The 25518-nt window shown below is 43.5% G+C and overlaps 1 protein-coding gene across 2 annotated transcripts in view; it reads right to left on the reverse strand.

Annotated features, from left to right (window-relative positions):
* Positions 1–25518, reverse strand: part of PKD1L1 (polycystin 1 like 1, transient receptor potential channel interacting) — a 137181-nt gene that overhangs the window by 97125 nt on the left and 14538 nt on the right. For both annotated transcript variants that reach the window (XM_087431360.1, XM_087431405.1), the window contains 8 exons: positions 25031–25353; positions 15246–15419; positions 13250–13369; positions 12574–12742; positions 11799–12038; positions 9589–9721; positions 5509–5715; positions 1093–1274 (listed from right to left, as the gene is read on the reverse strand). In XM_087431360.1, coding sequence (XP_087287486.1) covers positions 1093–1274; positions 5509–5715; positions 9589–9721; positions 11799–12038; positions 12574–12742; positions 13250–13369; positions 15246–15419; positions 25031–25353 — 1548 coding nt within the window. The remainder of the gene's footprint in view (positions 1–1092; positions 1275–5508; positions 5716–9588; positions 9722–11798; positions 12039–12573; positions 12743–13249; positions 13370–15245; positions 15420–25030; positions 25354–25518) is intronic.

Raw genomic sequence — 25518 nt, forward strand, 5'->3', positions numbered from 1 at the left:
GTTTCCGTGCTGAGCGACTGGAAGGAGTCTTCCATCAGCAGAGAGGGACGGGAAGGCTGCAGGGGGAGAAGGCAGGTCTTGTGGCTGACACGTCTCTAGGAACATGGGAGAGGATGCCGAGGAGACGACAGGAACTCCACCCTAGAGACTGGGGAGCCTTCTGGACAGAGGAAGCATGCTTGAGGTTACTGGTGCACGGATGGTGTCCACGGAGGATGTGTGACAGGTTATTTGGGAGTGCACGGTGATACATGCTCAAAGTTATTAGTGAGTGGATGGTAGCTACAATCAGGACACTGGGTGAGGCCACCCGGGGAGGGGTATGGATGGAGAAGACAACCCACGCCTGAGCCAGGGGTCTCCAATATCAAGGGATTCACTCATTTAGAGAGATGCAACACTTGGAAACCAAACCTCCCACGCACCAAATGCACCTTACAAACCAAAAATTTTAATAATAAAGTAACATATTCGCAATGGACTAAATGTGTCCCGTCAATTTCATATGTTGAAATCCTAACCCCCAAGGTGATGGTCTTAGGAGGTGGGGCCTTTGGGAGGTGATTAGGTCCTGAGAGTGGAGCCCTCATGAATGGGATTTGTGCCCTTATAAAAAGGCCCCGGAGACCTCCCTCATCCCTTCCACCACATGAGGACAAAGCGAGTACACGGCTGTCTATGAACCAGAAAGCAGATCTCACTGAACACTGAATCTGCCAGCACCTTGATCTTGGACTTCCAGTCTCCGGAATTGTAAGAAATAAACATCTGTTGCTTATAAGCATCCCAGTCTATGGTATTTTGTTATAGCAGCATGAACTAAGAGAATATTTAAACTTCATATTCCAAAATACCAACTTACAAAGTTACTCATGTTTATTTCCAGCCCTTTCCTAAATTCTCTGCTCTTCTGATCCTACATGAAACGTCAGTTCAGCTAATAAAAGTTGCGGTACTTAAAATTTTTAATTATTATGGCAGAATTCTAAGACCAGCTCTCTCAACGTTCTAGAGCCAGAGTCTGGAAAGAGTGGATGAGGAAGAGAAAGGCCGTGTGGAGAATGAGCAATTGCGAAGCCCCTCGGTGCTCACCTGAGAGCAGCCCCAGGCTCGTCTGGGTCATAGGACGAGGACCCGCTGAGGACGATGGTGGCCGAGGGGGTCCTGGAGATAAACAGGTGTGTGCCCTCGGAGATCAAACTGACGGGGGCCCGGGCCCGCACCTCCACCCCTATACAGTAGTTACTGTGCACGGCGCTGCCTTCCACCTGAACCTGTAACACCGATGACAGGGGCGTTACTCGGGACCAGGCAGGATGCTCACAGGAGCTGGATGCTCATCTTAAAATTAGAAGGAAACTGGTGAGTCTAAATGCGTCATCGGCTCCAACTAGTGCCTTCAGGTGCTGCACAGAAAGACTTAATTATTTCTAGCCCCTAATCAGTCACCTTTGTCAAAAGAAACATCCCACTGTGTGCCCACTGGAGACAACATGGCTGGAGTCAATGAGAGAAGGAACATTTTCCTAACCAAGCCTGTATTAATACACAAAGCTGGGATTTCCCTAGTTTGTGACCATAATATTACCTTAAATAACAACCCCCCAGGTGTGCACATATTTCACAGTTTTCAAACCTGCTCCATCAGCAGTAAATTTCCCTGTGGTTCCTGGATTTCATTTACTTACTTTCTTTAAGCTGCCTTTCTAGCCCCCAAACATATTATGGACTTAAAGAAATGTAGATGAAATTTAAGACAAATATTTTTAAGCTCATGAACAGTGGAACATTTTATAAATACTGCATTCAAAAGCATTCTTTTAAAAGTTTGATGCAATTTGAAAAAAATACAGTCTAGCACATGCTGCTCTTTCACTGGTCTGGGCCTCGGTCCTTCGTGACTTTCTTCATGAAGATCCACACAGTTCTCTGCTGGTAGTTCCCCTGCGTGGGAGCCAAAGGCAATCTAAGAACTGTGTGATCAAACTCCCACTATACCTCCCATCTCTGCTTGCTCAGCTCCTCCAGCCCAAGGAACCATTGAGAATGTCCAAGCCTGTGAAGGATGGAGGAAGTGCAGAGTGGGAGCTACCTGTCAGGACGGCAGCGTGGTGGGGGCTCTGGACATCTGAGGCTGTGCCCATTGAATGCAACATGTGGTGGCGAGATCACATAGCAGCAAAAATGCCTTACCAAATCAGGTCTCCAAGACCTGAAGAAAGACATGGCCAGAGCCCACTCAAGGGCAGTGACATGGCTAACGAGTAAGTGTGCCAACCAACAGAGCTATTGAGCACAGAAGCTTCAACCTCAACTCGAACCTTTCCCATGTGGCCAGGAGAGGGGTGCCTGTAACCCCACCATCCAGGGTCTAGGGAAAATAAACTGTCACCAGCTAGACGCACCAGGCTACCAGTGCTTGGTCTTAACAACCATTTCAGTGCCCATCTCATGCTCCTTATCCAACTGCACGCACGCTCTGAGAGCTGCTGGATGGAGAGGGAACCCCCTTGGTTCCACTGTTCTGTCCATTTCTCTTCTTGCCGGGTCACATAGCACTCTCTTGTGACCTTATACAGCATGAGCCAGCCCCTGCAAGAACAACCATTTCTTCCTAACGTGACAACAGTATTTGTGGTCTGCAGAGTTGAGGGCCAGATTATACCTGGATGAATGCCCATGTGAGGCCTCCTGGGAGGCTGGCCAGTCTGTCTCAGGACCGCCCTCCACCCCATTTACCTTCACCTGGACACCAGGAAGTTAAGGTTGGTGGGATACGGCCCACCTCACAGGGTCTGCTCCTGGACTACTTCAGTATGGCTCAAATATACCATCCTAGGAATCAATTCCCAGAAAGCTCAGTGCCAAAGAGACCCCACAACTGATTATAGAAACAGAACACTTCTTGTCTAAGTGATAGTGGACAGTAAAAATTATAAATTGAGATGAACCAAGAAAAAATACAGACTGAATCAGGAACAAGCGATTTTTTTTAAAGAATACAACTAATAAAACATTTCCAATATTTTAAAAGTAAACATAATTAAATCTTGTAAAAGGGATCCTTATGATGCTTATTGTAGAGATACCAAGACATTGCCTCCTTTTCAAGCTCTTTCCCCCTGTCCCCTAAGGATGCTGGCTTCCCAGCCCAGCGCTCCTCCCTTTCCCACTTCAGGCGCAAGCAGGAGGCTGTGCTCCCTGCCTTGCTTCTCCTCCTTTACTTCCCTTCTCTGCACAAACGGCTCCCAACAGCTCCACCCAGCTCCTGCCCTCGACTCCACCTCTTTGCTAGACACTCCACCCGAACATCCTCCTAACATTTCCAACATGACTTGCTGAACACTGAAGCCATGACCCCATCCTGCCTCCCATCAGTCTGCCTTCCTATCTTCTTCAGAAGAAACTCCCAGCCTGTTTTCAGCCTCATCTCCCATCACTCAGCCCCACAAATCCCTACCCTTCAGTGTGATGGGACCACTGCCTCCGCCATCATGGAATACTTCCTCCAACCTTCAACACTCCAATTTTCAAAGGCACACTAACCCTTCCTCAAGCTCCCTTGTCATGTGGCCTGTCTTACATCATCTATAGTTTGTTGGGTTCCCACCTACCTCTCCCACTAGGTGATGGGCTCACCTGTGCAAAGGCCTTATTTATCTTTCCATCCCTCCCTAGTGCAGAACCAGACACAAACAGACACTCTGTTTTCATTAGGAACATGAAGAGTGGCCTCACTCTCCTTCACTCACACAGTCTTAAAGACTGTGCTCTGATTTTTCCATTTCATTCTTACAATTAGTCAAGATGGCAGGTCAATTGCTCCCACCCACCCTTTAATCCATCCTATATTTACCTGCTCTGTGCTTTATTCCCACTGCTTCTAGACCGTTTCAGCCTCTAATTGTCTCTTGACTTCATTATTAGAATATTCTAGAGTTTAGTAGTAGCAGACTCTAGAGTAATAGTGAGTACTCTAGAGTATTAGTATTAGCAGACTCTAGAGTAACCATGAGCACTCTAGCATATTAGCAGACCCTAGAGTAATAGTGAGTACTCTAGATATTAGTATCAGCAGACTCTAGAGTAATAGTGAGCACTCTAGAGTACTAGTATTCACATACTCTAGAGTAACAGTGAACACTCTAGAAGAGTATTCTAATGGTAAAGTCCCATCCTTCAATCTGTTTCCAACTCTTTCCCAACTAATATTTCCAAAGGAGAGTAAGGATCACACTCTGTTGCCTCTGATGTTTCCTATTACCTTCATCTGAAACATTGCCACTCAAAGCATGGTCTGCAGCCCTCTGTCACCTGGCCCATTGTTACAGGTCTGGTGCACAATTAAGCACAGAAATTGGGAGGAAGCATTTGGAAACCCTCACCACAGTTCGATATTGCTGCGACATCCAATTGTCTCATGAGTGCTTCCTGGAGCAAGGTGTGGGCCCGTCTAGGTGTTGATGAACTCCTGTGTGAGCCATGTGACTGGGAGCTGGCACTGATGCACACAGTAGGCCCACGTGTCCAGAGATTAAAGAATAAAACTCGCTCACTGGCGCATTTGGGTGGCATTGCTCTGGTCTCAGGTCCACCACCCCAGCCTGGCCTTCATCACCTGGCAATCCGATCCCAGATTTTCCCTTCAGGGTCCACTCCCTACCTGCTCCACTCAGCTCACACACCAGCCCATAGCCCTGGGCTCCTTCCCAGCCTTGGCTGAGCTGCTGCCCCCTCGCATGCACTTTCTACGCCTATGAACAGACTCTCCTAGAACAAATCCAACTCTTCTAGAATAAACCCCTCACTCTTATAACCCACATATTTTCACCATTTTTCCAGCAGAAATACACCAAGCACCTGGTGACGGTCACCAGGGATGCCCTCTCCTGGCCCCGCTCTTTGACTAACCTCTCCCTTCCTTTCTCAGCAATAAGCTCCTTGATGACACAATTATTCCTCTGAGATCCTGGGACTATTGCAGTGACGTACCAAAGGAGGTGCAGAGGAAGGTTTTGTTAAATGAAGAAGGAGTTTTTAGGGGGCCGGCCCGGTGGCATAGTGGTTAAGTTCACATGCTCTGCTTTAGCAGCCCAGGGTTCACAGGTTCGGATTCTGGGCGCGGACCTATGCACCGCTTATCAAGCCATGCTGTGGCAGCATCCCATATAAAGTAGAGAAGGATGGGCACAGATGTTAGTCCAGGGCCAACCTTCATCAGCAAAAAGGGGAGGATTAGCATCGGATGTTAGCTCAGGGCTAAACTTCCTCACCAAAAAAAAAGAAGGAGTTTTTAATTGATTACTCTGCCAGGATTTGAAGATAAAATCTGTTCTCTCACAGGAATTAAGCATTTCTCTTGAAATCCTAGCCACACTTTTTTTTTTGAGAACCCCCCTTCTCTGAGATAGAACAGGTTTGGATTTACAGGTGTTGACCTCTTGCTCAAAAGCAGGTAGAAAGGAATAGTTTCATTGTGCAAGTGGAATCGTAAGCCAGCCAGCCCACCTTGGCAAGTGCAGTGTAGTTCCCAGGCTCCAGGAAGTAGCTGGGGACAGTGATGGTCTTCCCATGACTGCTGATAGCAGGGGGCAGGGGCACCGGCAACCCCACAGAGTTCATGAAGCTCCAGGTGTAGGAAAGGCCTTGGGAGATGTCGCAGAGAACCTCAGCTTCAAAGGTCACTCCTAGTTTCAGAGGCTGAGACCTCCACACCTGTGTACGAAAGGGAAGAGATGCCTCATTAAACTCCCATTATGCCTAATACCAGAGGAAATCATGAAAAACTCACTCTCAACGCAGAGCTCCAATTATTCATTTGTATAATCACAGGATGGGATTCTCAGAGCTGGAATTTAAAGCACCAAAAAAAGACATACATCTATTTTATAGACAAAAATAAAAAGTCAAAATATAAAAACAATAAGAAAGAATAAGTAAATATTTATACTTACATACTCATAATGAGAAAAAAACCTTCTAAGCATAAAATTGATGGGGAAATATTAAAAGAAAGGTTAATAGACTTGATAAGATAAAAATTTCAAACTTCTAAATGTCAACAATATAAATAATTTTAAAAGGCAATCTTCAGAGAAAAAATTAATTATTTGCAAAAGTTAACGTCTTTTAAAATCAACAAGAAATTTTCAAAGTCTCCGACAGGAAAATGAACAAGAACATGAATAGGCAAGTCACAAAATAAAATATAAATTAATACCTTACTGTATAGTTTGGACTACGAAATCATACAAATGTTTTATATATTCAAAAATTAAATTAAAACAAAGAGCAAAAAAAAAACACCTAATTTCTGATAACTGGAAACACACTGAAACAAAGGAATATAACTATATTTCAAGCAAGTAAATAGAAGAAAGATGAATTTCAAATGACTTTAACATACAGTATTTTGAGGACATACTCTAAGGGCAAAAAAAACTACAGATAAATCTGGAAGCTCACTAAGAAGTTTCATTTCTGGTGGTAATACGGATATTGTTACTTTGAAAGTATTTCACATATTTACTAGAAAAATTGCTAATAAATAATGGTGTTAATGTTATAGGAATCAAGATTTTAATGAAAGAATTCAAGTATAAAACATTTTTACTGTAAATTCTACATAAATAATGGTTTTGAATGGGAAACATCAGATGAAATCAGGATTTATTTTACTTTAATTTGCATTTCCTACCAGTGTATGCTGAATAGCTTACAGGCAATGACACCCCAGGAACGGTGAGCACCCTCAGAGCCAGATTTCCCTCTCCAATCGCCCATCCGAAGGCCCAGGAACGAGATGCCTCTTCCAGAGCTGAAGCAGTTGTCAGCCGGAAGGGAAGGAAGCTTTCCAAGACTAGTGGGGCATGGCAGAAGGTCCCGGACCCAGGCCCCAAATGGGCCACCTGGAGCATTTAAAGGTCATGTCTACAACTGACTGAATACTATTAACAAAATGTCAACAACGCTAAAAGAGGGAGAAGCTTCCCCTGTCGCCCCGCAAAACACACACAACTCATCCGTCACCATCAGAAGCAGCTGGTGCCCAAATTTCGTACTATGAACACTGGGAACAAAGGGAAAACAATAAGCATTTATTCTTGCTTTCCTGAACAAACTATATTCTAGGAAACGTTACAGATCTAGTTGAAGAGGAAAAGCTTTTTTATTTTTTTCTTTTCTTTTTCTCTCTCTCTCTCTTTTTTTTTAAACAAAGAACTTTTGTGAATCCCAAATCAAACAACTGCGTAAAGATATTTTGGAGACAATTAGAGAAATCTGATTATGAGCTAGATTTAGATTATATTAAGAAATCATTGCTAATTGTTGAGATAACAGCATTGTATTTATGTCAGAAAATGCCCTTAGTTTTTAGAGATATATATTGAAATATTTAGGGGTTAAATGTCATGATATCTAAGAAGAACTTTAGAATTTTTCAGCAAAGAAAAAAATAGAGAAAACAAATATGGCAAAATTTTAATAACTGTTCAATGTAGGTGATGGATTCATCACACTATTATTTCTCCTTTTATTTATGTTTGAAAATCTCCATAATAAAAAATTTTAAATGTAGTTCATAAATATATAAAAACATACTTGTTAACATTAATAAGCCAAAAAGGACAGGGGAAATACTAGTGCCTACAAGTCCACAACCCTCCCCCCCAAGCCATTCCGCCTTTTCCAAGCCCTCTTTACTCTCCCCCAGCCTCGGAGAAGGCGCCTGTCCCATCCCACACCCTGTCCCACACCTGGAGCCTGACAGTCTGTAAGGATGGAGGAGCGAGGACAGCTTGGGGACCTGGGCTGGAGATCCTGCCCAGCCGCCTCCCACTCTGGGGCAGATGATGGCGCCAGGGCTCCCCCTGGAGGATTGTTTAATGAAGATCTCCCATAAAAACTGGAAAGGGAAAAACCGTAGAAGCTGGGAAGTGGGATTTTAAGACATATGGGTATTCGTTACAAATGGAATTTCACCTTTGGCTTTCTTTAAGTGACTTTAGTCGTGATTTAAATTACTTTTTATTTTTATTGTTTCTACTCTGAATATGATACCAGTCCAGAATATGTCACAAAACTGCCCAGATTTAATTGAGTTACAGCAAATTATAACACTGAGACGCCAATTTTTAACCCATTAATAATAACAAACACACAAAATTATGAAATGCCCAGGGGATGAGAGCTGGTCCTAGAATGCTGACACATGTGAGATGCCACAGGAGGACATTTGGCAAAGCTTATCCAGGTCCTAAAAAGGTGTTATGTCCTGTGGGTCAGTAATTTGCAGAAATTAATCCTATGGAGATGCCATAGACAAGCAGAAAGATATGTGTACACACCATCATCGCCAGTTATTTGTAGTGATGCAAAATTGGAAACAACAGATGTTCAATAACAAGGATATTGTTAAAGGATCAATAACTTGTACATATGGTTTAACGTTATGCCACCATTAAACTCATGTAATCAAAGACTATTTAATAACAAGAGAAAAGGTCACACTATAACCCAGTGATGCCAATTCTATGCTAACACACATCCACACGCACGCACATGCACACGTGCAACTCACAGACATGAACACACGCACAAACACGTGCACACGTGCATGCACACACACATACACACTACATATAAAAAACCTTAGAAAAATACAGGAAACACAGGTTGATCCTCAACCATTTTTAACCTAGGAAGAGGCTGTGTCCCGTGACTTGACCTAAGAGCAGAGTCAGGACTGAAGCCCAGATCCCTCTCCCCGGGGTCCATGCTGCTCCCAATCTCCGCTGTTAGCTCTGGTACCCTTGACTTTTGTCCCTATCCCTGCCCCAGAGAGCCCACTGCCCTGGTGCACAGAACTGCCTGACAGCGCGGGTGCCTGCTGGCCTGATGGCTGGCCCTGGACGTGGGGCTCCCAGGGACCACCGGATCTTGTCCTGGGGACTTGTTCTTTGCTACTGATCTGGGAGGGGAGGTGCCCCGGCCTGAGACTCACAGGGGTCCAGCAACTGACCTCTGGGGCTGGAAAGCCACAGAAAGCATTCTGGCAAAGCAGCTAAGTCACAGATTTTAATTCCCATGTGTCATTTGAGCACTTTTGCCCTGAAAAGGGAAATTTTCTCTAAATCATAGGCCTCAAAGGAATAAAAGAAATAAAAAAGCAATCCCATCTTTCCTAACCCATAGTAGGTGCTAAACAAATAATTATTTCTTTTGATTTTGATATCACATATATTCAAATACTGCTTTCTCCCGAAAATGCTACAGTTCTTTGCACAAGCAATTTAAAAAAAGCTCCTCAAAGCGGGCTGTGCTGAGCACCAGAGTAATAAAGGCAAATAAAGAACCGATTCAAATGCCAGAAAGGAGGCTTTTCCCTCCAGTCTGAGGCTGAGTGGGGCTTTCTCCGGCTCCAGGACTGCTCAGGAGTCCTCACAGGAGCTCCTTTGTATCAAATGCAGCTGCATAAACTCAACAAAGCCGCGCTTCACTCCCCAAACCTCTGCCCTTCCTAACTTTTCCTAATGCTGGTGCCAACTGGGAGAAAACACTGGAACGAGTCCGGTAAATGAGCCCTACCTGCACCTTCCCGGGCCCCATGTTCTTCACCGGGGGCGGCTGGCAGGGCTGGCGCACGATGAAAAGTTGCTTTCTTAGGGAGGCAGAGCTGACGTTATTGAAGGCAAGGACCTCCACGGTAAACTCTCCTTCCCTGGAAGGCCGACAAGGCACAGAAAGGAAGACATTGATTCTGCCATGTGTTAGTCTTTCCTTCATTCTCCATAACCGTCCTACAAGTGTGTAATTATAGGATTTGATAGTCAGATAGCCCATGAATGGGAATAGAGGAGACTCGGGTCATGAGGTTAATTTCCACAGAGGCCATTTGTTGTCCCATATAATAGACTGGCTGCCCACCTAGTGCAGGGCAGCTCAGGCACCCAACTCCTAGACTGATGCCACCTGCTGTACGAGAAACAATCATCCACATGAGGAGACGCTGCTTCCCCTCATGAACTCTCCCTGCAGCCATGACCTGGCCCCTCTGTCCACCACAGGGTGATTCTCGGGTTCCCAGCATGATGCGCACCCTAGACCTGTGACTGGGGATCTCTGGGCATAAGCTTCCTGTTCTGTTCCCTGCCCCAAGGATTGGTCTTCCTGTAAACCGAGGAGGCACAGGATAGACTCCACAGCCTGGAGATGAGGCCAGCCCAAGGAGGCATGGAGGGTCCGGCTGTGGGGAGATGGAAGACAGGGGAGGGGGTGTGTCAGGCAGTTCCTGACCAGCAGGTCATGTTTTACTAAAGAAATACACACTGGTTTTACAAATGATGCAGGATGAACCACCATTCAAGACATCTCAATCTGAAACAGAACAGTCCCCATCAGAGAATCACAATTAGTGCACACAAGGACCAGAGTGTTACTTGCCATCCTGAAGCATCAGAAAGAAGGGCAGGTCATACTGACCAGAGTGAAGGCTGTGAGATCCCTCTCAGGGTCCAGGTGGATGGAGAGCCTGGGAAACTCTAGAGAGGATGGTGGAGGCACGGAGCAGTCCATGTCCATTTCCATAGACAAGAAAAGGCTCCCCGGGCTGCAGAGCACATTCCCAGGCCCCCAGGCCCCAGGTGCCCGCCTGAGCCTACCTGGGCACTATCGCTCAATTCCTTTCTTATGGGAAAATCTATGTCCAGTGGAGAAGTTGTAAATCTGAAGCTAGTGATGGGGCCATTCAGGCGTCCCCTAAAGCATGGAGAGGCCACATGGTGGGTTCTCTTGGAAGCCCTGCACTGAAGGAGGTCTGCAATCTTCCCCTGAAGCCACCAGCCCACACGAGCCTCGTTTTCTGGATACTTCTACACACTTTAAGATTTCACTACACCAGCGCAAACGGCTCCATGCCAGCCTGAGGTTCAGCTCCACCACCTTTACGTCTCCACAGCTGTGGCAATGGGCGCCCACTGGTAGGCTTCGCCCACTCCAGGTCCAAGATAATCCTGACCCCTGACCAGGGAGCAACAGCCAGGAGGCTGGACTGGGGACAAGTGGCCCTGGTTGGTCTGCACTTCATCACTCTCCTAACCTCAAGATGTGGCCATCCTGCAGTCTGCCCTGTGGTTTCCTGAGGGCATGCCCACCTCCCCCGGCAAATGCTCCGTGTATTTCAGACACAGGCAGGCATAGCTCATTCCTGGATTTCCATAATGCTCTGTTCCAGGTCAACAGTGGGTGCCCAGTAAGCACAGAATCACAGGACATCGCCGAAGCTCTTCTGGAAGAAAGCGAGGCCCTTTACAGTCTTTCTTGAGGACTCGCTATCTTGATCTGCCCACTTCCCCTCATCCCACCTGACACCCTGCTGGCACTGCCCGCCTCTCCGTGTCCTGACCAGGCCACCTGCGGGCCACCCCTCGGGCCTTCACTCAGCCTCCCACTTGTCCCTCTGGCAAACGCCTCCTCAAGATTTCACGTTCAGATCATATGCGAACGCCACCGCAAGCTGGTTCTCCAGTTTTCAAAAGAATGAGCTGTCCCCACACCTCCTCGGGCCCCCTTTGTAGCACTCAAGCTGGGTACTGAAAGTATCCATTCTCCTCTTGTCTCCCCCTAGACTGTGAGCCCCTCGAGAGCAATAGCTAGGTTTTATTTGTCTCTCTTTAATATCTGTCCACTGCACTGATTGAAAGGCAGGCTGACTGTGGAGACCCGGAGGGCTGACACCTTGAAAAGCCAATTCCAGCCGCCATCTGCAGTGAGCCTGCCCCTGCACCTGGGTGGCTTACCTACTGTAGACGTGAGTGGCAGAGCTGTTCCCCAGGCCAACAGCACCATCCCCAAAGTTCCACAGGTAAGCAACATCGGTGCCAAAGTTGATTCTGCACTCAAAGGTCACACTGGCATTCACCAGAGCCGAGGAGGTGGATGTGAGCCGATTGGCAACGATTCTCCTCTGCACCCTGATGTGATGGGGCTCCGACGCCACACTGCCGATCCCGTTGGAAGCCGTAACCAACACACGATACCTGTAGGGTGGGGCCAAGAGGGCAGGAAAGACAGATGGTGAGACAAGAACAAGGTCAGAGGTACAGAGAATCTCCACATTACTTCAAGAGAAAGGCTGAAGGGTTGGCATTTAATTTGTAGGAATTATCACAGCCCCCATGATTTCCACCTTACTGGGGAGAAAGAGGAGTGACACTTTTTGACCTCTCCTTCCTCATTATTTAATTCACCTTTCAGAGTGGTGGGGTAACACTGTTACCTTTTCTTAGATGAGGAATCTGCTTAGGCCACACTGGCAGGGGAGATGGGATCTGAACCTAGGATTGTCTGATTTCAAAGCCCCACCCCCTCCCTTCTAGTTCACACTGAAAGGAAGGAAGTCCCTCTTCTTTTAAATTTACATTTGAGTTCAATTCATAGAAGTGCTTGGCAGCACTGAGTGTGAATGTCACACTCTTAAAATTATTTTAGTTATTTTAGTAGCAGCACAGTCTCCAGACTAAGTTAAGGCTGCATCACAAGCAGCCACCTATTGGGACGACCATTTTTACAGACCACTGGGGGATGCCGAGTCTCTTCTTAATGCTTCTGGAAGTTGTTCTCACTGGTGGATCTTCTCCAAAATACCACACGAACTCCAGGGGAGCTGTTTCCTTGGTAACAGCTACAAAAGTGATGTCGGTGTCTGTGCTGAACACAGTCCCGTTTGTGTAGACAGAGACAGCTGTGACAAAGGAAAGGGAGGTGCAGATGCTTCAGCAGGGAAGGGCTGGGATCCGTCCAGAGACATTAGATCCTCACCTTCCCATTTAGTCATGGCCGTGACTGATGGGAAAAGAGCCTGCAGATATGAATGCAGGACTGAGCACAGGGATGTAGCAGGAGGAACCTGGTAGGCAATTTGGGCCCAAGTGCAAGGCCCTCAAAGTAACAGCTCATAAAGTGATATGGCCAATTCCTGTGGGATTCTACCGGAAAGGGTGTGGTACAAGGAAGCCGCAAATGATTCTGCATGATAACCCACCTTCTCACCCCTCTAGATTGAAGGCTTAATGTCTGTGGTTTCTAGAAAAGTCCTAGAATGAACTGCAGGTGAACAGAGCTCACTCAAGGGCAAATGGGGGCCTCAGCAGCACTAATCACAGAACCCGGCGCTGCCTGCAGCCTCTAGGATCTCCACTGACTGAGTGAGGAAGGTTGTGTTGAATCTAGAATTAGAATCAAAACGTACATTGCATCTGATACCAAACAGTGATGCTGGGCCAAGCCTGGCTGTCACCCACTTGGGTCTGAGAAGTAAAGGACACATTATATGAGGAAAAGGACGGAAAACGATGCATAACCACAGTGCCTGGAATGAGAAAGAAAGAAAGGGGAAAACAGTCTGAAAATTAATTCACTCATCTCACACAACACATGGTCAATATTTTCTTTTACTTTCTCCCTTTGAATTCCAATAAATTTCAAAATTCAAAGCATGTGTTTTGGAATCAGACAGACCTGAGAAACATGAACTTTGTCCCAAAATTTCTCTCATTAAAATTTTCTTTAAGTGTTTTCTCTATCTCTCCCTAGAATACCCTACATAGTAATAACTATATTAATTTTTAAAAATATGTTAATTACTTCTCTAGATGGCCTTGTTTTTAACGTATTTCTCCAATGTGTACACTAAGCAGTCTTTCACTTCACAGTGGTTCTTAAACAGGGTCCACAGGTAAGCCTCAGGCTTTTAAGCCCTCTGAAATGAATGCAAAATGTTGCATACATATGCGTATACACACACACACACACACACACGTATGTATGTATGTATGTAAGTATGTATGTATGTACTAGGAGGACAGATACCAAACATCTTGTCAGGTTCTAGAAGAGGACTGTGATGTCTAGGGAGATTTAGAACAACTCATTTATCAGAAAGGGATGTTAAGAAAGGAGGTGGGTATTTTCAAAAACACTATTATTGCTCTGTATAGTTTTTCTCTTTATAAAGAGAAAACGCTCATTTATAACAGTGATAAAGTAGAATGGATATTTTGTTCTTTATCAGTGCATTACAATTTCTGAAAAACAAATATCCCATTAATAAGAGCCACATCAACTCATTAACAATGCCTGAAACTTAATTCTGAGCACAGTCTAGTAGTAAGCAGTGCGAGGAGAGCACCAGATTACCCGGTTATCAATCTGTGCCAGAACTTCCAATCCTCGCTCCTGGCACGGAACCGATGGAGGGCTTGTCAGGATCGCACTCTCCCACTGGCATTAGATAGGCTGCTTATTTATTTAGTAAAGTTTAGACAAGACCAGTCAGTACAAATGACCAAAACCCTCCCATATGTGTTCTGTAATTTCTTGGACAGAGTTTCTCACGAGGCTAACTGTACGGAAAACATACTGTCAGTGTATGGAACGAGTTAAAAAGACTTTCTTAAGAATGAGTTCATTGGGACATGTCCCCTACTGGCTTCTCCCTTTTCCTTTTTCTGGGAAATGTAACCCATATTCCATCCACTTAGGCTGAATGCTCGGATTATCTTCGATTGGCGCCCACACTCGCCCTGTTAAACATGGTGGGACACTTCCTTCCACATATTACTGATATTTGGATGCAATCCTCCATTCCCACTGCACTGGCCTCTGAGCTTTGGGTTCCTCCTCTATAAAACTGAGATGAAGGGGAGCCCACCTCACAGGTAGCCATGAGGATACAGTGAGGTGATGCGAGTGAAGAAATGGCAGAGCGCCTGGCACCCTGCGAGTGTGCAGTGAACTCCAGCGCCCACTGTGTCTCATCTCTGTGCTTTGGCTTATTGCCACGCTGTTGGCCCAAAATGCTCTCCAACACCCATTTCTTCACGGCTCGTTCAAGGCTCATCGTGGATGCCAACTCCTACCTGAGATATTCCTTATCCCCCCAGTTATACACAACTCCCTTCCCTGAAACCTCCCAGCCCTTGGCTATGTCCTTCTTAAGGCATTTTTAAGTTTTAGCTTATATTTTTCATATGCATATCTTAACGCCTTTACTAGATTATAAATTCCTCAAGACCAGGACTTATATGACTTCACGTCCCCTCAGAGCACAGATTTGTGCATAAATATTTTCTGAATGAGGGAAGAGTAAGTGGTGAACGTTGTGTCTGAACCGTGTAGCTCCAGCACAGAGTCATGCCTCAGCCAGAGCTGAGGTCTGGGGGCTCAGACTCTGATGTAGGTCTTACTTTTCTGATCCCTGTGGGAGCCGGCAAAGACCAGAAGTTCATCCTCGTGGACACTGCTGGAATTCATGAACACGGACACGGCCTCGTGGCCAATTTCCACATAATAAGGCCCAAGCTCCACTTCGGTTCCATAAAACTCATTGTAAATAACTGCCCTGAGCACATAGACTCCTTCTGGAAAAGGAAGAAAGAATGGCCGTTTGATCAACTGTTAAAAGCATGCACAACATTTAACATTTGTAGAATAGAGATGATGGGTGACTAAAATGGGAACTAACAGGGCAAAGGTGACTTTTCTTCTCTCTTGTAGCAGCATGGCCATTTCATGGGCATGAGACCCCTGCAGTCGCACAGGGCCCCACACTCAACAGGGCTCAGCGTGTGGTGTAATGCTCTGCTGTCTTGAAATTCTTAAGAATTTTTTTTAACAAAATGTGCTGCATTTTCATTTTGCATTGGGCCCTGAGAATTATGCAGGCAAACCTGAGCAACAGAAAATATTCACAAGAATAAAAATAGATATTGCTCATCCCACAGCTAAACAAAAAAATACTTAAATAGTCAAATGGAAATACACCAAAGAAGTATTATGGCAGATTACAGAAATGGCCCCAAATGCTCACCCTGTTTTCACACCCCTGTAATACAACTACTATGTGACTTTGCAAGCTCCTCCCATCAAGTGGTGGAGCCTATTTCTCCACCCCTAGAATTGGCGCTAGTCTTGTGGCCAATGGATTTGAAAAGTGCTCGCGCATTTGCTCTCGCTTGCTTGTCTCGAGACTCCTGTTATTGCTCTGTGTGAAGAAGGCTGGTGAGCCTGCTGAGTGATGAGAGACCCAGGAGTCACCACCATCGAGCTACCTAGCTGACTGGCAGCTGGCTGCAGATCCATGAATACACTCATCTGAGACCAGCCCAGGCTCAAAGGACGCCCAGCAGAACTATGGGTTAAACTCACAGTTGTGCTCTAAGGCACTAAGTTTGGGGTGGTTTGTTACATAGCAATAGATTACTGACACAACTCCACTGGACTGAAAAGGTCTTTAGCAATTCTGTAATCCCAATCCCCCACACAGTATTTTTCCATTGTTCATTTGATTCCCCAGCATTAAAATGTTAGGTGATTCCTGATGAATCCCAGGATAAAATCCTCAGCTGGGCCTTTCACCCTTAGCTGAGCTGGTCCCACTTGCCCACCCTGGCTCCCTCATGCACCCTGACTCACCACCCCTGCACAGCTGGGCCCCATTCTCCACCACTCATCTGCACCGTACACAACCTTTCTCTCTGCTTACAGTGTCCCTCCTCATGCCTCTATCTGGCCAACTGGCACCTACCTCAAGCCTCGCTTGATGACCCAGGCAGAAGGAGCAGCTCCACCTGCCATTTGGCCATGGAACTTGGGTTGTGCTTCCCTCTCAGGACTCACCACACTGTCTGTCTTCCATCCCACAACCTCAGCACAAAGCACTTAGTAGACATACAACGAATGTTTACCAAATGACCAATCTATTTTTGCAGAATGGAAAACTGAAGTTCAAAGAGGTTAAATAATTTGTCCAAGGCATAGAGTATGCAATTATTTCTTAGGAATTAAGACAGTCTTTCCTCTCTTCATTTTGTGCATCTAAATTATATGGAATTAATATATGGATCTAGGAAAAGCTGCAAGTACTAGTGTAATAAGAAGCAGAAAAGAGGGAACGACTTTAAAGAGCAAAGCATACCTGTGAGGAAGAGCAATGAATGTGACGAGACGTGGAGGATTTGGGAATACATACTGTGATGAGCCAAGGCCAGACAGAAGAGCATCCCATACAAGCATGGATCAAAATAACATATACAAGAAACGGGTACACTCTCCCAAAATGTAATCTCACTTGGAAGTGACATCTTAAATGCTGAGACATCATTTATAGAGTTATTCCAGCTTTCTTGTAACACTGCTTCTCACAGTTGTGTCCAAACAAATTCTGCACATGGATTTTGATAAGGAGAAAGCGAAATGGACACCACCATGCAGCTCACCATAATCACAGAGATCAGGACTTAATTAAAGACTTAATCACAGTGCTCTGTGTAAATCAATAAATTCCTCATGGTTCATAAAAGGCAGAATTCATGACTACGAGTTAGGAATAGTTGAGAGAACTCTGTGGACTCAGATGAATTTAGCATTGGAAGTCTGTCTCTACAGTGCAACCAAATCTTGGGCATACTTAACTTATAAGTTGACTTTAGACTTAACCCCTATTGGGAGATGTGACACTAATTCCTTATTTTAAAGCAACAAAGAAAATAATTAACATGCGTTAAAGTTGTAGATGCTTAAAATTAACCGAACATTTTGATATGAATATGGAAATATAGTCAGCATTCCACTGCATCTTCTGGGAGTTAATCCTAAAGCAAAAAGGAAAACAGCAAACAAAAATACAATTTTTTTTTTGGTGAAACTAGGAGGTAACTAGCATGTTCAGAACCCAAAATAGATGTAAGAGCTGCTAAAAGCAGCACAAATCAAGCATGATAACAGGAACCCTGTTGGAGGGAGAGTAGAGAAGATGCCCTGGAGTGAGAGCTCAGTAGCAAGAGGACTCTGGCTGTAAATGTCATGAACACATACATGCACATGCGCACACACGTACCCACTCACACTGCCCTTCTGTAAAGTGAGCGCACAGCATTTGGGGCACAGTGTGGGTGGAGCTGAACTGGCTGAGATGAAGAGTCTCTCTGGACTTGGTCTGGTTCTGAGAGGAGGGGAAGGAGGGAGTGCAGAATTGAACAGAGAAACCAGATTTGTGAGAAGTGCTCTGCTTCTGTGGCAGTAGAGGAGACGAGAGTCTGCATGGCAGAAACACCACTAACTGCCTAACCCCATTAGCTAGAGGAAGTTCTGTAAATTCACACACAAATCCCTGTTTCATAAAAGTCTCAATTAGTCTGTAATACAGCCTTGAAGACACCCGCACGTGTGCCCGCACACACACACACGCCACCTGCAAACAGCTAGTTCAAGAGAAAACCAACTCTTTTAATTATGAATAATACTATGAAGGAAGGAAGAGAAAGAGGGAGGGAGAAAGGAAAAAAGAAAAGAGGAAAGAACGAAGGAATGAAGGAAGGAAGAAAGGAAAGAAAGAAGGGAGGAAGGAAGGAAGGAGGGAAGGAAAAAAGAAAGAGAGAGTGAGAGAGCAAGGGAGGGAGACCGTTTAGGATACACAAGACACTATAAGAGTTAATATGGGAAATTCAGCAGATATTCATAATAGATTAAGATCATTTATCCCAAAAACATTGTCCATGGGAGGATAAAAGGATTTAACAACTTAAGGAATCAGTAGCTTCTGTGATACAAGACCATAGAGCAGAAATGTAAGAAATGAAGGCAACATTCCAAAGAGAATAATGGAAAATAGAAACTAGAGAACACAAAAGAAGAGATATAGAGGAAAAAATGAGAAGTGCAAGCAAGATGAAATAAAAATAAAGAACAAAAAGGATTACAAAAGACAAAGAAGATCTAACACATGCATGACCAGAATCTCCCAAAAAGAAAGCTGAAATATTGGAACAGAAAAATATTTAAAAATATAACTAAAGAAATCTTCTGTAAAACAAAGGAAAACATTACATATCTACATATTAAAAAGGCACACTGTGTGCCAGAGAAAGCTGACCAAGAATGGTCAACACTGAACCATGTTCTGGTAAAGGTACAGGACTTCAAATATAAATGAATAATTATTTTCAGCCAGACAAAAACATCAAGTCATCTACCAGAGGGGAAAAGAAGCTGACCTTAGAATCATCACAGAGTGGGAATGCATGGAGAGCTACACGGAGGGCTTCTGAAAGCATGGATTACTAGGATCTACCCTCTGGGTTTCTGATTCAGTACCTGTAGGGTGGAGCCCGAGAATCTGTATTTCAAACAAGTCTCAGGTGATACTGATGATGCTGGTCCAAGGACCACACCTGGAAAACCACTGTTATATGCCAGAATAGAGCAAAGAAACAACTAACTTCCTCAAGAAAAGAACATAAGACCAAGGATTTAAAAGCCATCAAATTGTCATTCAAATAAAATTTTGATACTGATAAAGGACTGTTATCCAAAATATACAAAGAACTCTTAAAACTCAACAACAGGAAAACATACAACCCAATTAAAAACTGGACCAAAGACCTTAACAGACACCTCAGTAAGGGAGATATACGGATGTCAAATAAGCATATGGAAAGATGCTCCACATTATACGTCATCAGGGAAATGCAAATTAAAACAACTATGAGAGTCCACTACATACCCATTAGAATGACCAAAATTTGAACACTGACAACACCAAATGCTATGAGGGTGTGGAGCAACAGGAACTCTCATTCATTGCTGGTGGGGATGCAAAAGGGTACAGCCACCTTGGAAGACAGTTTGACACTTTTGTACACAACTATAAACATACTCTATGATCCAGCAATTACTGTCCACAGTATTTACCCAAATGAGCTTAAAATTTATGTTCATACATAAATCTGTACATGGATATTTATAGCAGCTTTATTCATAATTGCCAAAACTTGGAAGCAACTGTGATGTCCTTCAGCAGGTGAATGGATAAAGAAGCTGTTGTATATCCAGACAATGCAACACTACTGAATGCTAAGAAGAAATGAGCTATCAAGCCATGAAAGGACATGGAGGAACCTTAAATGCATACTACTAAGTGAAAGAAGCCAATCTGAAAAGGCTACATACTGCGTGATTCCAACTGTACAACATTTTGGAAAAGGCAAAACTATAAAGATAGTAAAAAGATCAGTGGTTGCCAGGAGTTGTGTGGAGAGGGAAGGGATGAATAGGCAGAGAAAAGAGCATTTTTAGGACAGTGAAAACACTCTGTAAGATACCATAATGATGGATATATGTCATTAAATATTTGTCCAAACCCACAGAATGTACAACACCAAGCGTGGACCCTAATGTAAACTACAGACTGTGGGTGATAATGATGTGCCAAGGCAGGTTCATCAGTTGTAACAGACACACCTCTCCTGGGGGGGATGTTGATAATGGGGGAGGCTGTACACGTGTGGGGGCAGGGGTATGCAGAAAATCTCTGCACCTTCCTCTCAATTTTGCTGTGAACCTAAAACTGCTCTAAAAAAGAAAGGCTTTATATAAAAAAAAATCTACTAGAGGACAAACTTCAAATGGGAAAAGTACGGCAAGAGGACTAAGGGTGAGAGTTGAATCGATTTAACTTTGGAAATAGAACTAAAACAAATGTGGGAAAGCAGGTGACAAAGAATGTACGTATCATGTGTCCTGACAATGTAGAAATTGTACAAGAAACCCAAATTGGGAGAGAAAGCAAGAAAGAGGTAGGCGGTTGTGGCTAACGCAGACTGCCTCATATGTAATTGCTGGAAATCAAAAGGTATTGCCCCCACACTTAACTGAACAACTAACAAAGGTATAAGCATATTTAAGAGTACAAAGGAAAATACTAATAAAGATGATTTAAATGATTAAAATCGGTTGATGAAGAAGAGGGAGGAAGAGGGGAAGAAAGAGAGAACAGTAATTTCATCATTGCTTGGAGTAGGTAGAAAATGGATACTGTGAAAGAAACAGAGGAATGAGGACCCTGATGGAGTTATAAATACAAGGATCAACTAAAGCAAGGCTGCTAGCCTCCCAAATGTCAGAGACTAACTCAGACAGACATTTAATGAAATATATCTTAAAATTTATGCAGAGCCCAGAATGTAAAATTTAACAGATCTAAAACCAGATATTTGTCATTTCAGTAAACACAAATTCACTAAACTCATCTATTAAAACAAGTATATCAGAATGGGTCACACAGCAAAGCCAACTCCATCGTAGACAAGAGAAACACTTAGAACGTAGTGATTCCAAAAGGTGAGAAATGAAAGAATGACCCAAACTGTAACAGGCTGCTGTGAAGAGTGGGGACAACCCCGAGGCTGAGGGAGCCTCAAGTGAGAACAGAACAGATGGTACTTCCACCACACGGTTACTAAAGGAACTAGGGCACAGTCAAAGGAAGGGCAAGGAGGGCTGGGTTATCTACTTAAGACAAGGTTCTGCCTCCTGGGAGGATCACCCCAAATCCTGCCTTAGGCAAGGTCCTCCCCTCTGCCTCTGCCTCTGCCCCTCTCTCTCTCTCTCACACACACACACACACACACTCACTCACACATACACTTACACACGCCTTCCTGGACCGGAGCTGAGGGTGAGCATGGGGCTCAGCAGATGGAAGGTACCTGGAGCCAACACCCTTGCTGTCGAGGGACACAGGGTTGGGACTCTCCTATAACCTGCTGGTAGTCATGGACTTTCATTTCTAATACTGACCATATTTTAAGCCACAAAGACAACCTCAGAACTTAAAAAATTAAAGGAGTCACAAGAGTGGAGAAAATATTTGCTTATCATGATAGAATAGGACTATAAATAATGAAACCAGAACACAAAAAAGGCCATATGACATGTGGAAATTTTAAAACTTAAATAATAGTAAATAATTTAAGCATCTAACTCAAAATGGAAAACAAGAACAAAAATACTCTATAAAAGCAGGAAGAAGAACGTAAAGATAAAAGAAGAAATTAATAAACTTAGGGAAAAATGTAATTAATGAAATTCAAAAGCTGGTTCTTTAAATAAACTAATGACAATTTATCCAACCTAATCAAGGAAAAAAGGAGAGGAGAAAGCATAAAAGGGAAAATAAGAAATGACAAAAAGAAATAACATAGAGACTGATGAAATTTAAAGAACTATAGGAGCCTACTTTGTTCACTTCCACGCAAATAAATTTGAAAACCTGGACTAAATGGATACTTTTCTAAGAAAAATATAACTTAAAATAACTAACTACAAGAGAAATAGAAAATCTCAACAGATGAATTTCTATAGAAGAAATAGAGGTAATAAGAAAAAATATACTAGTCTCAGAGGGTCATAAGCAAATTTTCTGAAATAGAATAACTATTTCCAGTGCTATTTAAACTATTTCAGGACAAACAAAAAATAAAGAAAATCTCCACACAAGATTGAGACCAGTCCCATTTACAATTACCAGTGGAAGAATCATAATAAAATGTTAGAAAACTGAATTCAGCAGCACATTCATAGAATAATACACCAAAATCAAGTGGGTATTTCCCTCCTAGGAATTCAAGGATGATTCAATATTAAGATATTAGTTAATATTTATAGCTCTAAAGAGGAAAAAAATATCATGAGATCAGCTCCACAGATGTTGAAAAGAATTTAGCAAATTCAACAACTCTAGATTTTTTAAAAAGTCTTCAATAAAAGAGGACAGATGAAAACTTCCTTAACCCGATAAATTATACCCGCCCAAACTCCAGTATCAAGTTTAATGAGAAAACACTAGAAGCCTCTGAAGCCAAAGATGCCCACCATCATCTCTCTTATTTAACCTTGTTCTAGAAGTACCAGCCAATGCAATTAAATAAGAGAAAGAAACTAAAGCTGCAAAGTTGGCAGTGTGAGGGTCACAAATCACTATTTGTAAATAATACGTTCACACAACTGAAACACTAAAGAATAAACTTAACGATGACTAAAACAATACAGGAATTCAGTAAGACTGGAGGGGACAAAATTAACAGAAAATATCAGCAATTTTTCTGTATCCCAACGACAACCAATTTGAAGATGAAACAAAAGATCTCATTTACAACATCACAAACATAAAATATCTTACAGGACATATGTAAATTCCACATGAAATCTTTAAATACTTCTAAAGACACATGGAAGAAATGAAAAGAGAAGAGCATTTTCATGAAGGCAGAGATGCTTGAGCATAATTATTCCATATAAATTAATTTATAAATTTAACATTATTCAAATTAAAATGCCAATACGATATTTTTATACTAGTCAGTGTGAGTCTAAAGTCCACATGGAAAAATGAACAACTGAAAATAACCAAGATAATTCTAGAACAGATGAGTAACAAAGGGGAGTGAACCCGAGATGGAGGAGAACAGAACCCTAAATGCAAATTGCCCGAGAGCTCGAGGAAACTAGACGATGACCAGAGCACCCTCCAAAGCAATGAGGGGGTAGGGGGCAACGGGTGGACATTCAGAGGAAAATAAATAGAATCTACACCTCACATTCTCTGCCAGAATTTACATTCAAATGTATTAAATATTTAAATGTGCAAAATGGAATTATAAAAGTACTAGAAGAAAAGAGGAGAGAATTATTTTATAAACTTGGATTTAAAAAAGCATTTCTATCTATGACATAAAACTCAAAAACCATAAAAGAAAGGATTGATAAAGTATACTTAATAAAAATTAAAATTTCCACATGAAAAGGAAAAAACTATAAGGCCAAAAGGCAAACGACAAAATGAGAAAAGAAAATAGTGCTTGCAACTATATCATACTAAGAGGACTAATTTTCCTAATTACTAAAAGAGCTCATACAAACACCATATCAGGTTGAACTGTGAAAGTGCTCTTTTTCTTGGTAAAATATGGTCAAATGTTGGCAATTTCACTTAGGTGAACCTAATAAGATGCAAACTAAAACTGTAGAAAGTTACGTTTTCACCTTTCACTTTGACGTTTGCACTGCCCATGGGAGTGTAAACCAGACAACCCTCATGGAGAGCAGTTTAGCAAGGACTATCAAATTACAAATGTACACAGCATTTGAGGCAATAATTCCTCTTTTCTATGAAATGGCACATACATGCGATTATTCGCCGCAACGTTGTTTGTAATAATGAAAGATTAGAAACAATCTCAATGTCTGCCAATAAAAAAAAAAAAAGGTTAAGTAGATTTGGCCCATTAAATTAATGGAATATTCTGCAACTACACAAAAGAACAGGGAAGCCCTTTCTGTGCAGATGTAGAATTATCTCTAGGATGTGGAAGTGCATCTAAGCGAGCAGGGAGCAAGACTCTGCATGCAGTACAGGTCCATCTCTGTACAAGAGGAAAAGATCGTATTTACACTTGCCTATAAATATATACGAGCCATAAGAAATAGAAGCAGTGTTGTCTGTGGGGAGAGACCCGGACGGATAGCGAGAAGAGGACCTTTTACCGTACACCCTTCTATAACATGGGGATTTGAACCTTGAGAATGTACTGCACCCAAAAAATAATTTAAAAAAATAAAAAGAAAGAAAAGAGTTAAATCCTGCTGGTAAGCAGGAAAGCATCAGAATTCTCCACGTGCTCCACCCCATCAGCTCTACAGACTTAGTAGTTGTCTGAGCAGAATGGTTCCAATGCTGAAATGTCCGTATAAAGGTTTTTTTTCCCTCACTGTGGTCTAAATGCAAAGTGTTCAAAATTTTAGCGCAAAAGATTCAGTGTGCAATGTTGTGTGTGTGTTTGTATTGCACTTGAAGGACAAATATAAGTGATTCAACAGTAGCTTAGAAGTTTCCCTCTGTGGAGGAAGTAACTCCATTGCATTAGCTGTGTGACCTCAGGACAAACTCCTCGCTCCTTCTAGCCTTCGTTTGCTCCTCTAAATGGAGATCATTATCTACCCCCAGGGTTTATGGCAGGATTAAATGAAAGTACATGAAGAACAGGCACAGTGCAAGTTCCTGAGCCTTCATTTTCAGAACAAAGAAGGCGCAGATGGGTCTAGAGGAACAGAAGGTTCCCAGCACTGCTTCTGAGGTCTCAGTGTCTTCAGCATTTCCTTCCCATGTTCCTGATACTGAAATCACGGACCCTACCTTTCCCATACTTATGGTAGGCGGTAACTGCCATTTCCTCAGACACGTTGCGGATCCTCATCCGAACTCCAGACCTGTCTCCGAAATCCATCACCAGACACAGAGCTGCTTCAGAAGCCATTTGAATCTGGAACCCCAGACTCTGAGGTGACTGAGTGTCAGTTTCTGGTAAGCGATGGGTGACAGGATCCACTTGGTCAGCAGGACCTTGCACTGGGATGGCTCCAGGATGACACTGAGTGAGGGGACAGGGCTGCCTGGGACCAGGTTGGGACGCTGAGAGGCTGTGGGTGCAGTGAGCTCCAGGAGGAAGGCCGTCGGAGCTGTGGGGAGAGAGGCAGGAGTGCTTCAGACATCACAAGTCTGACAAATCCCCAGAACATGTCACCAGGAGGGACAGGAGGCAGGGGGGAGCAGCCCACTCCGGACGCTATTCAGCTGAAAGTAAGGTTTGTGGAACCTGATGACAGGCTTACTTGTGCTGGTGC

This window comes from Ceratotherium simum, chromosome 1 (genome assembly GCF_057802395.1).
Source record: "Ceratotherium simum simum isolate JZ-2026a chromosome 1, ASM5780239v1, whole genome shotgun sequence".
In the NCBI taxonomy this organism is placed as follows: Eukaryota; Metazoa; Chordata; class Mammalia; order Perissodactyla; family Rhinocerotidae; genus Ceratotherium; species Ceratotherium simum.